This window comes from Microtus ochrogaster, chromosome 4, assembly GCF_000317375.1.
Source record: "Microtus ochrogaster isolate Prairie Vole_2 chromosome 4, MicOch1.0, whole genome shotgun sequence".
Taxonomy (NCBI): Eukaryota; Metazoa; Chordata; class Mammalia; order Rodentia; family Cricetidae; genus Microtus; species Microtus ochrogaster.
The window spans coordinates 20,926,693-20,939,773 of NC_022011.1; the positions used below are offsets into that span (position 1 = coordinate 20,926,693).

The 13,081-nt window shown below is 40.8% G+C and overlaps 1 protein-coding gene across 1 annotated transcript in view; it reads left to right on the forward strand.

Annotated features, from left to right (window-relative positions):
- Window positions 1-584: 584 nt before the first annotated feature.
- The window catches only part of Cntnap4 (contactin associated protein like 4), a 292,183-nt gene continuing 279,686 nt past the window's right edge, over window positions 585-13,081 (forward strand). The window contains exon 1 of the mRNA XM_005345710.2: window positions 585-1,178. Coding sequence (XP_005345767.1) covers window positions 1,088-1,178 — 91 coding nt within the window. The 5' untranslated portion in view covers window positions 585-1,087. The remainder of the gene's footprint in view (window positions 1,179-13,081) is intronic.

The window sequence follows — 13,081 nt, forward strand, 5'->3', positions numbered from 1 at the left end:
GCAATAGTATCCACGGGATGGCCATTGGACGAGTATTCTCTGTAGTAGTTGATCATGTGTATGTTGGGGGGGGGGTCCCTGTTTTTTTGTATTCCATCATTTTCCGTTTTGTGGAAATGAAAATGCCCTCTGGGAATTACTATTAAAAAACACGATTGTGGAATGCTGCCTACTCACAGAAGGATGCGTTCACGAAACTCAATCTAGCCAGAGCACTGCACTGGTGGATTTGTATTCCTGAAGCAACAACTAAAATAAGAAATGTTAATTTCTCGCAGACTATTATCAGATGATTTTTAAATATCTGCCAAGCAGGAATGTCTGTTCCCATGTGAGGAATTTCTGTAATAAAACCTTGGCACTAGAGCACAAGGCGATAGTTTTACAGAAACGGAGAAAAACAGCAAGCGTTTTCCCGGAGGACAGTTTTAGCTCCAATTCACCAATACTTGCTTTGTTATTTCTGTCTTATTCTATGCTTTTGTTTTGAAACATAATGCAATTTTACCTGGATACACTCCCGGGCAATCAGGAAATAGCTCAGTATGTTGGTTGGCACTGCCAAATACAAGACCTGCGGAAAATCAGAAGGCTTTGCCGCCTGGCCGCTTCCCCCACTCCCAAGGCTGGCAGGGCACAAAATGGGTTAAGGCTTATTGAGAATAGAGGGGAGGGAAAGGAGCCCCCGAGGAGGCCAGGAGCAGCGGGCAGCGCCTCCAAGTCCAGCTTCCATCACCTGCAGCGGCTGCGGAGCTCAGAAAGCTGCTAGTTGCTGCTGTGCTTTTCGGAGGAGGCTGGATGCTGAGGCCAATTTCTAGGACCACTGTGAGGAGTGGGCGTGGCCTCGGCGGCAGCAGTGTGTGAACTTGTTAGGGCAGATGCTGGTTGCTTTTCAGTGAGGAACCAGCGTTGGGGGGGAGCGAGGAGAGAGAGAGAGAGCAGCAGCGCGTGAGAGGAGGGAGGGAGGAGAGAGCCAGAGAGAGCTAGAGATACTGAAGACTCAGTCAGTGCTGGGTGAAGGACTGAGGAGAACCTGTCTCCAGCGTCCTGAGAGCCACTCGAGATTTTTTTGGGGAGCTCAAAAATTATGACTATGGAATCTATCACTGGAGCTGTCCTCAAGATGTTACTTCTGTTGTCTACTCAAAACTGGAACAGAGTGGAAGCCGGGAATTCCTGTAAGTACACAGCAAATGATTTAAAACTTGCGGGGGGTCTACGCGCAAAACTTTAATTCTGTTTTTTTTTTTAATGATTAATTCTTTCAACTGGAATCGCTGTGGGGGGCTAGGCGAAGTACCACAGGAAAATGTGCAAATAGGACTGGGTTCCTCTTGGTCTGGCCAAAATATGCAAAACGTTATCTGGACCATTTTTTTTTTTTAAACTAGCAGAATCTCACTCTCCTTGAATATTCATTGTGGATAGTCAACTTCTAGTAAGACATTAAATTAGCATCTGAATCAGGCACTAGCCCAGGCTCCTTTCTTTAGGTTATTGAGTTTTGTTGGGATTCTTTGGCTATCAGGAAACCAACCCGCAGGCTTGATATTCTGCTGCAGTAGCTGAGATTCCTGAAGTTTGCGATTTAGCAGGAGCTGCCTGCATCTCTAAAATGATGCAGGCTAATAACTGAAACCTACTGCAGACTTCCCAGGCAGGCAGAACTGGTGGACCAGCTCAGCACTGAAGAGCCCCGGTCCTCCCGGGGAAGAGCAGTCCTACATGGGCACCCAGCCCTACATCTGGCTTAAAGGGAAATGTGAAGGTGATTTCCCCCCACCCCTCTTAAGTAGTGTTCTCTAGTGGTTGAATTTTCAACTTCATATATTTGTGATTGTTGTGGTGCTGAGTTCATTGATTCAAAGAACGTACATCACAGTCTCTTGGCTTAATTTAAATTTCACCCAAAATACATTGGCCAGCTCTCATCAGCTTGCCATTGGAGACAGGAAAAGTTTTGAAAGTTTATATTTAGCTTAAATTCTCCAAATGGAAGCATTTCCCCTCTTGCTGTGCACGATAAACAGCTCAGCAAACATAACTTTTTCTTCTTTCTCAGATTTGAAAGACAAGCCTTATCTGCTTTGCATTGCAGGAACGGGTTACAAGGCCTGTTCAGGAAGGGATGCCACTGCTGTATTTACCAGGTTTAGGTTTGGGAGACAAGAAGCTGGTGGCTCTCTTTGTTGTAGACCCTCCTTTGACTTTGCCTGAGAACCCTCAAGAAGGAAAAACACAGGGAACTCACTGTCACGACCACAAGGCCACTGGGATTTTCTGCTCCCCTTTTCAGGAACTCATTTAAAGTCACAATTTATCTGCCACTCTGCCAAGGAGAGAACTTCACTCCTGGGCTGTGCTGTTTTCCCTTTCCCTTTTAAATCGGATGTGTGGGAACCTTGTTAAGTCAATAAAGGGTGCGTTGTTCCACCCAGTCCTGATCTTAGGGATCCTGCAGTGATAGCCTTTGACAAGCATTGTAGTAAATAAACAAACAGCCAGGACCAAGAGAGACCAGAACCGGTCCACCCAGGCAAACGAAGTTCTGTGGCAAAGATGTAATTCCTCCGGAAGCTGCATGAGTTCAGTCAAGAGGGAGCACTAGAGGTCACTGTTGCGATGTGAAGAACACAGGCTCCTTTCCCTGGAGAAGGGCAGAGCTTCACCCTGGCCTAACCCAGTTTGTCTTTCCAAGGCATTGCCTGGGGTTCAGTCTGCAGTATCTTAATATAAATAAGTGGGTTGTGAGCTGTTGATGTTTGTCTGCTTGCTTGGAATCCGACGCAAAGAGTAGCCAGAATATCCAAACTAAAAGGCCTTCTTTCCTAGTACATCTTAGCCAAGGAAAAGTGAATAGTTAAGATTTGCGGAGAGGCCAGGGTTCTTGTCTGATTGGCTCTGGTTGGGCTTCTCATTGGTGCGATTTCAGTGTTGGATTTGTATCCATTGGGGCTTGAGTTCTTTATGTAGACATTGGATAAACTCAGAGAGTCTGGAATTGAAATTATCAGGAGCGCTTAGGTATCAAAGTTAGAATTCTTGGTTAACAGACCTGTTTATGAGTTGACTTTTCCTCAAGTGTCAAACTCATAATTCAGTGGCTTCAAATGATTAAGGTGACTTTTAGTAATTTCTTATTGACAATGTAATTTGCAAATGTAGATGCAAAAGATTTTATTTCTTAATTTTTGTATCATTCTTCAGTTTTTACATTTTGGAGGCATCGGCACCAACTTGTTGCTGGGTTAGGATGGAAAGGTCATTTCTGGAAGACTGAGTATGTATTTTGTGTTTATGAGCAAGGACACAAGTGAGCCGAAGATAGGAGACACTAACACAATGATCTCAAAGTCTTATAAGGCCTCCAATAACTCTTCTAAACCAGATTGTATATTAATAAGAAGTGAATCAATCTTAAATCCCACTAGTAAAGTCAGGGGGAACTGAATATAAGCAAAAGAAAATTAAAAGCCTGTCTCTTGGGTGAAAGCAAACACCTTTCTCCTTATTTACAAGTGACTCACAGGGAGAAAAATCTGTCATCCACTGAGTCAGCCTTTGGGTAACAATAAGAACATTTGCCTAGGGGACTCTGTAAACCTGGGATTAGCTGAACTCTAATTTGAATATTAATTGATCTAATTAATCAACTGGGAAATTTGCATTAGAAAGATTCCATGCAAACACAACGGCCCAACTCCCCCCCCTCTCTTTCATATGCAGGGAAATGTGCACACACCTGTGCACGTGAACACACACAACTAATCCATGTGCCTGCAGTCAGTGACCGTGGCTGTGATCAGATCTGTGGGTTTAAGAAGAAATGTATTGAGTGGGTCACATTCTTTGCTTCTCGGGTCCCCTATGACATCTCCAAGCTGTGAACCAGCACCCATCTTGTACTTTTTGTCCAGGTCAAGATATGTTTGCTGCTCCACTGAGCCATCCTTTTCTGGCAAACACAGCGACTGGCATTCTTGCACATGGTCTTACCCTCCTGCTTCCCTTTGACTTCTTCACTTCCTTCCAAGAAAGATGTACTGTAACAGGGCAATTATTTATTTATTTTACTCTTGCTCTTAAGAACCCACCATTTCTGAATATCAAGATGGTTTGGGGGGGCTTCACGCAGCCCTAAGAAGAATGGGAGTGTAACTTGTAACTCCATCCCATGATGGAGGACACACTGAGCCCCACTCTCAGAAAATTAACGCCCACTAAATGGCTCACTAATGACTTAATTAGAAGTGAGTTTCTGTCCATGTGTCCATGTTCTTTCCTCCCTTTAATTGAAATCAGGGATATATGTCTGATATCTACCCTGAAGGAAGTATCAAAGAATGTGATAAAATCAATAATCAAGAAAGGTGACTGCCTGAGTGGATGATCATTCTCATCAGGTCCAGCCCAATTACAAGGACAGATCCTCGCTATTAAAATTCAGTTTTGCCGTTCTTCCTAAAAGTTTCTCTTAGTTCTCTTCCCTCCTCCAGATGTGCCTGTATAGTAATAATAGGAAATTTCTAGAATGCAGTACCGAAGAGCTGTTGAATGTGATTCACGATGCAATGTGTGATTGGCTGGCCCTTGGGAGTGACGATCAGTAGGTTCTCTGGATCTCTCCTGGGGTCATTTACTCCCGCCCTCCGCTCACTACATCAACTCTGGATCCTTTCTGATCCTTTGCTGGAGGGCTAACATAGCTTATAAGCCAATGCGGAGACCAAACACGCCTTCCATATGACACTCAGGGCTTAATTAAAGTTGTAAAAACTGTTATTGTCTTCTGATATTAGTTTTGGAATTCATATCACATATCAACAATTAGAGTCAGTCTTTATGTCAGTGGGCTTTGTTTTTTCATTGAAAATAGATCAGTGGAACTGTGTAAAGTCACTGGAAACAGGTTGGAATATTTAGCTCAGGGCTTGGGAGAGTATGGCCTATGAATCCAACCTTGCCTCCTGCCTGTCTTTGTATGGCCTGTGAACTAGCAGTGGGGTTTGCATCAGAGAGAGAGAGACAGAGAGAGAGAGAGAGAGAGAGAGAGAGAGAGAGAGAGAGAGAGAGAGGGAGATCTGTGGGACAAAATGGCAGTGTGAAATCTGAATTTATGTTTATATTAATTGATAAAAATGGTCTTACATCATGAACTGTGCTAATACTGAAGGAACAGCTCACACTACTGGCAAGTACAACAGGAGAAACCTTCACTTTCATGTTTCCTCTATCTGTTTCTCCTAAAGGACTGTTGTTGAGGAATCTCAGTTCCATGACTATGCCATACCCTTCTTTGTTAGTAAGGTTTCACAACACCTTTGGCTTCTAGAGGGTCATTTTTAATCTCAAGTAATTGCATTGCTATGCAGTGCTTGACAGAGTCTGTGAGCAATTTCAACTCAGATGTGGGATGAAAATTCTGCTCTTACTTCACATTCTCACGATCATAAAGGAGTCTACTCTATATGAATCAGAAAAGATTTGGAATCAAATTGATTATGTGAGGGAAATGTTCTTGTGTGAAGAGTGTTCTTGCTTTGAAAGTAACTTAGCAGCTTCCCCAAAATGCTCAAATTGGCAAACTTTCTAGAACAAATTGAAAAATAGATTTTCATTTAAGCACAACCCACTGAGAATTCACAATAATTAAGCAAGTACTTTCCACCTACTCATGCCAGCGTAATTAATTTGTATGTAAATATTGTGTCCATTTGGAATTGGATTTACCTTTGATCTCCAGAAACTTGTCATTAGGTTAATTTTATTCATATTACACTATTTACAGCATTTTGAAGAGCAAGGAAAAATGTGATAGTGTATACTATTAATTTTTTATTGTAATTTGAAAATGGTTATATGTTAAAATTTTATTTTTATGATTTATTCATATTTTTTCTTTTGAGGCATGGTCTCATGTAGTCCACATTGTATTTGACCTTGCTGTGTTTGACTGTCAACTCCTGACCCTCCAGAGTCTGAGTTCTGATTCTCAGGTTCTGAGATTCCAGGCATGTGCCACTAAGCCTGGCTTATAATATTTGTTTTGTTTTGTTTGTTTGTATTTTTGAGACCGGGAGTTACTATGTAGACCTGGATGGCCTAGAACTCACTATGTACATCAGCATGGCCTGGAACTCACAGAGATCCACCTGCCTCTGCCTCCTAAATACTAGATGTAAACCACCACACCTGGTTTTTAATAATGTTTTAACAATTCAGTTTTAAATGACTATTCTGACTTTTCATCACAAGGCCATTTTTTTTTTTTAAGTTCAAGAACGTCTTGAGGTCTTGAGATGTGACCTAGGATGGGTCTTAGTAAGAAGTGACGCAGCCGACTCACAATTGTCTATTGGACATAGATACTTAAGGATAGTGACATTGACAGTTCAAAGTGGTGAATGTGATTTTGCATTAGAACATCAGTCTGGCTTCACAAATGCCCATTTTTCTGCTTAGAATGAAAATCTCTTTTATCTTGGATCAATCAATACTGGACCTTTAATGTTGTCAACTAATGAATCATTTGACCTTTAAATTGCCAGTTAGCCCCCAGATTATCCAAGAAATCCTTCAATCTTCATGTTGTTTGTTTGTTTGAGATGGGGTTTCAGGTAGCCCATGCTGACTTTGAACTCTGGATCCTCCTGACTCAAAGAGCTGAGATTACAGACGTGCACCACCGTGCCTGTTTCCAGTGTCCTTTAAAAAAAAAAATCTCTCCTCTGTACTGACTGAAAGTTTGCAGAATGCAAACACTAGAAAGATAAGACAATGCTGCCACACAAATCCCAAGAATGCATATTCATGTTGGTAATTTATTACTTTGGGTGAAATAATAAATGTTTGCATACTTTGATCTGATTTCCCCCATTGCTTATAGTTTATTGTTTTCCATTTTTATTGATTCAGACATTTTGGCATCACTGACTTGTTTGATATGTATCTAGAATTATTGCTGTTTTCTTGTTAGTTGGAATGATGGAGAAGGATTAATCCACCGAATTTGTGTTACAGATAAAAGCTGCTTTGTGAGTTCACCCTGTTCTTGGGGTAGAAGGGGTTTTGCTGTTGCTGTTGGAAGAGTGAGCCTTGACTACACAGATGACTGTGTGAGTGGCTCTTCCAGGTTGAAAACCTTTAGAAATTCTTTTTAACAAGGAGAGCTCCGGAACACACCTTAAATTGCAGCGTCAGATGCTACAGTTGGTTGTAGTTTGCTCATCTTAAAGGGGGAAAAAAAATCTCAGTGGAATGTGATATCACACCTGTGATTGTAATTCTAGCACAGAGAATGACAAGAAAAGAAAATCATGAAGTCCAGTACAGACCCAATTACATAGTGAGATCCCATTTGATAAAACTCAAGGCCTGGGGATGAATTTTGTGGTAGAACACTTGAATACCATTCTTACCGCCCCAGGGTTTCACTTCTAGAACTTCCTACTGCCACCAAAGAAGGACAAAAAGAGAAGAAAATGCCTTACAGTAACTACATAGTGATAAAAAGTAGGGAGCTTTGAGAGAGCTTGTTGTGACCACCTGAAGTCTTTCTTTAAGGAAAACACACTCACCAATGAGTGGAATACCTTGAATTCAAGTAATTTACTCCTGAAATTAACATAGCCAGTCAAAGCCTTTGGGGTCTTAAAAGAAGGTTTAAAATGTCTTCAGGTGGTCACAACATGCTTATTTGTAATTCTGAGTTACAATAGATAACATTTCTAAATTTTAAAAAATGTGTGTGTGTGTGTGTGTGTGTGTGTGTGTGTGTGTGTGTGTGTGGCTGTACAAGTTTATGTGCACACATGTGTTCAGGAGCCCTCAGAGGCTAGGAAAGTACATTAGATCCTCTGAAACTGGAGCTAGAGGCAATTCAGAGCTGCCATGTGGGTGCTGAGAACTGAACTCACTCATGTCCTCTGCATGAGCAGCAAGGGCTCTAACCTCTGAGCCACCTCTCCAGCTCTTACAGTGCATTTGTAAATGAGAACCATGTTTGGTAGACTGGGTGTCATTGCCTTATTTTTAGTTGGGGGAGGTGGGAGGCACCTTTGCTGTCAGATTTCAGCATTCAAATTTCTTCAGTGAGCTCCAAAACTGTCATCTGAGTGTGGATTCTGGTCAAATGTTTCTGTCTTTACACATATATGTTAGAGCTCTGTGACTTTCATGGCTGGCCTTTTTGTTTTTATTTCACTATACATTTTTCTCCATCTCCCTCCCTTTCTCCCCTCTCCTGTGACCCCCTGCTCTCCCAGTTTACTCAGGAGATCTTGTCTTTTTCTCCTTCCTATTTAGATGCATGTATGTCTCTTTTAAGGTCTTCTTTGTTGTCCGGGTTCTCTGGAAGTGTAGATTGTAGGCTGGTTTTTCTTTGTTTTGTGTTTCTATAGTTGGGGTTCCCCAATCTGCCAGCAACTTGTTCCAGTGGTCTGGTGTTGATAAAGACCCAGATCTGCTATACAGATACAAGAGAGGTGCTTTTGGTTTTCAATTAGCTTTCAAAAGGTGGAGGTTATTTATTTTTTAATTTCTTAATTTTTTTTTGTAAGAATGTCTTTTACAAAGGCATTCACATACATGGCACCTAAAACCACAGATCAAGATTATGTCATGTATGCATGTCAAGTGCATTCCTCGTCGCCCTAGTTGCTTCATGTGGTGGTTGGAAGGAAAGTATGTGCCGGGCTTTTTGCCCCTTTCCAATGGAAGTTTTTGTCATGGTTCATGGAAAAACACTACTTTGACAATAAAATTGGAGGAATCTCATAACAGGATGTAAAAATGAGCCTGTTTATGTTACAGTTAATGAGTCATTCCAATGTAATAATTGGAAAAATGAGTGAAGCCTGCAAACATTTGACATTTTAAGTAGCTCAAAATTAGTAACTATAAAATTTTTTAATGCATAATTATTTAATAGTGATGGGATTGATGTAGAAGGGTTTTAAATCACAAAAGAAAAAAGTGGCATAATATGTACCATATCTATAGCTCTAATTGCTTTTTGTTTAAAAAGTCAGTTTTTCTCATTAGCAGTTGTTGGAATAAGACATTATGTGCTTCGAAACCACAAACCACATATTTGTTTCCATGACCACCCTCCCAACTGGCAATTATGGTGCTTAAAAATGGGATCATAGGTTGATATGAGTCCAGAAGTAATGTAAATACATAAATTCACTTGTCTTCCTAAAGTATGTTTGTTGTGTAATTGCCAGACAAGCTATTATTTTATTACTCAACTTAGCAGTTGCAACCTACAGAGACTGATCTTGAATGTCCTCTGAATAATGGCTCTACTGATGAACTCCTAAGAACTGGTCCTGAGCCAAGGGTGGTAGGTTACTGGGTGAAGTGGGCAAGCATTTGAGTCTCTTGGCTCATGACAGATGTTCTCCCATCTTCCTGTTAGTATAAACCAATACCTACCAGACTAATAGAGGGAGTCCTGAAGAATTTGGGAAAATTAAATTTTTAGGCTAATATCTTTGCTTTAAATATCACATATTGATGTATATATACACACATATATATGTATAGACAAATATAGACATATACACACGTATACAAGCACACACATGCATAAGGTCCTTAAGACTTGTCATTTAAAATCTGTTGATTATCAGGAGACAAGGGAAATAAAAGACGTTAATTCAAAAACAATCTTTAAGAGACTTGAGTTGCTGAGATAAAATTACCAAGTGTGTGTGTGTATGTGTGTTGAAAGGCATTTAGGAATGGATTAAGGATTGGGGATTTCAGGACATACCTATAGGGGATACATTTTGAATTAAGTGGTATTAAGACACAGAAGCAAGCTGTGTTTCACTTGTTGCCTATATCACCGTCATCTCTAATATGGTTATAAAACAGTATGTGAAGACAGATCTCTTACCATGATGTGAATACTGTCCAACACATATATATGTAAATATCGTACTCTACCCTGAAAAGAAACCCATCACCACTGACTTGGTTAGTGTTAGCGTCAACTTGACTCAGTCTAGAATCATGTGGAAAGAGTTTTCATTGAGTAATTGTCATTTTCAGGTTGGTCTGTGCGCATCTCTACGAGGGATTGTCTTGATTATTGATTGGTATAGGTGGGCCCAGCCTGCTATGAGTGACCCCATTCTATGGGTAGGTTGTCATGGGTGGATTAAGAAAGGCTGAGCCTGAGCAAGGCAGCAAATAGTGCTCCTCCATGGTGACTGCCTGCCAGTTCCTGTTTGAGTGTCTGCTCTGACTTCCCTAGGTGATGGACTGGGAACCGGAAGTATAAGCCAAACAAACCCCTTCCTCCCCTAAGTTTCCTCTCCTAAGTCAGAGTGTTGTATCACAGCAACAGAAAGGAAACCAGAACAACACCCAACAGCCAAACAAGAAACAGTGTGTAGGATTAAAATATAACAAAATAAGTTAAGTAAGGCGGTGTTCAGCTGAGGCAGGAGGATTGCAAGCTTGATATCAGCCTTGGCCAGATAGTAACTTCAAAGTTCAAGGTCAGCTTGGGCAATATGACTCTAGTTCAAAGGAACAAAAATAGAGAGAACATAAAATGAAGATGGGTTGGCTGTGGGAGTCTGGGATGAGTTGGAAGTGGCAGTTGGAATACCTATGATCAAAGATGCTCTTTGTATACATGTATGAAATTCTCAGAGAAGAAATAAAAAAAAAATTACAGTAAAAAGCCCAAGGGCAATCAAGTGTAATAAAACTTTAACAGAATGTCTTTGGAGATCCTGTTTATATATATCTATCTACCCTGAACATAGATAACTCTATTCATCTGTTATAACTTCAAACTCCATTGTTTTGTAAGGCATAATGTGATTATCCTGATATTTGACTCAACTTTCTATCAGCCCCTAAATTCTAGCTTTTGTCTAAGTGACATAGAGGGTGAAAGAAGAATGGCAGGAGAGGTTCTGGCTTTACAGCCACGGGACAAGTTGAAGCATAATAAAGCTATCAAAGACTGTGCAGTGGAGTGAGGCTGGTACCCAGGGCAGGGTATCTTACACGACGTTCAGCATTTGCCATATCGTTCAGTTTTATCGCTCAATTTGGGCTGATTTTAAACAGGAAGAGTTTATCTCCAAGGCAGAAAGCTGCATGGCTGCTCACTGATCCTCATAGTTCAGGATTTATAATTCATATTTACATTTGCCATGTTTTAGATGTTTAGAACTTAATTAAAAGAACATGGCTAAAATAAAAGCAATTCTGTCTAAATTGGCGGCAAGGGAATTCTGTGTGAGGTTATAAAGCTGCTCAATTAGGTGCCTTTGTGGCACAGCGTGTATGATTCCAGGCTTGTTTGAACTGTTGTGCTTCGGTGTATAGACTATCGAACCGCCCTGTTAACTTGACACACGTCTAAGATGTCATGATTGCTGCTCCTGGAGTATCTTGAGATATATAATCTTTTTTTAAACTGCTACCACCAAACAATGAAATAAACAAACCGTAAATGATAACAACAACAACCCAGATAATTCAGAAAAAGAGTTTAAGGAAAACAAAAATCAAACACCGAAGATGATTCTTGGTTTTGTAGATTAATGGCATCCTTTATCACAAAATGGAACAAGGAAACATAAACAATTTCCTAATCAAATATGTCATCTATTGAAGAGAGGGGAAAGAAGTGGGCTCATAAAAAATGGGGAATAGGGTGTTAAGGTAAAGTAAAATTATATTCATAATAATTTGTTCTGCTTAATATGTAAAAATTAAATCAAATTCTTTTTTTTTTTTTTATAAACTGGTCCCCCTTGTGAATGACTATATTTGTTTTGGAGGGAAGACTTGTCATGTGCTTTTCTGTGGAATGACGTTTTCTTAGATAAATGTGTATAATTGTAGCATAAACCAGATTAGTGAGAAGACCATGGATGTGTGTCATTAATCACCAGAACATTCTCCAGAGACGAAGCCAGGAAGTTCTCTGTTCCTCTGAGTTAGCAAAATTGAGCCTCCTGTGATCATGTTCCTCTTTCATTTTCCTGGATATAAGGGCGATCTGGCTGTGGCATCTGTCATGTTTAGCGATTGCCAGGAGTGACTTGGCTGATCTGGCCAGTGTGGCAGCTGTCCCCTCTTCCTTCCTTCTGCCCTCCCCCCAGCATCCCTATTTTATCCATTCCTTGTTAGGCAATATTTTAAAATATTACACATTATTGTCTTTTTAGGTAGGCCTGATAAAATATGTCCACATATTTAATCAATGTTAAAGTGTTCAGTTTTGGAGAAGAACAGGTCTTGCTTTACGGTAGTCTCACTGCAGTGAGGTTGTTTCGATGTGTAGACCAAAATCAGCAGCATGGTAGTCTGTGTGCTGGACAGGAGTCTCGTGTCTTCCTGCTCTAACCCAGATGTTAGCCTGTGTCCTCCACCCTCCCTCTTTCCCTCCTCACCTCTGCTGTCTTTGCTTTGGTAAGCCCCCGTATGCTCTCCCCAAATGCTTCTGGAAAATTTCATAAATGTCATTTGACTTTTTATTATTGGGCAAGGAGGCACACATGCCGCAGCATGAGTTTGGAGGTCAGAGGCCATTTGGGGGGGGGTTGGTTCTCTCTTCCTAATTTTAAGTGAGCTCTGTGGATGATCGTTTTAGGAGGGCAGGCTTGCACAGAAGTGCCTTTACCAGCCGAGCCATCTTACTGGGCTCTGGAAAACTTCTTTTCCTGTATGTACAATTGTATGTGTGAGCATGTGTGTGTGTGTGTGTGTGTGTATGGGTATGCATGTGTGAATATGTATGTGTGTATGGGTATGCCTGTGTGAATATGTGGGTGTATGGGTATGCATGTGTGAATATGTGTGTGTGGGTATGCATGTATGAATATGTGTGTGTATGGATATGCATGTGTGAATATGTGTGTGTGTGTATGGGTATGCCTGTGTGAATATGTGGGTGTATGGGTATGTATGTGTGAATATGTGTGTGTGGGTATGGGTATGCCTGTGTGAATATGTGTGTGTATGGGTATGCATGTGTGAATATGTGAGTGTATGGGTATGCATGTGTGAATATGTGTGTGTATGGGTATGCATGTGTGAATATGTG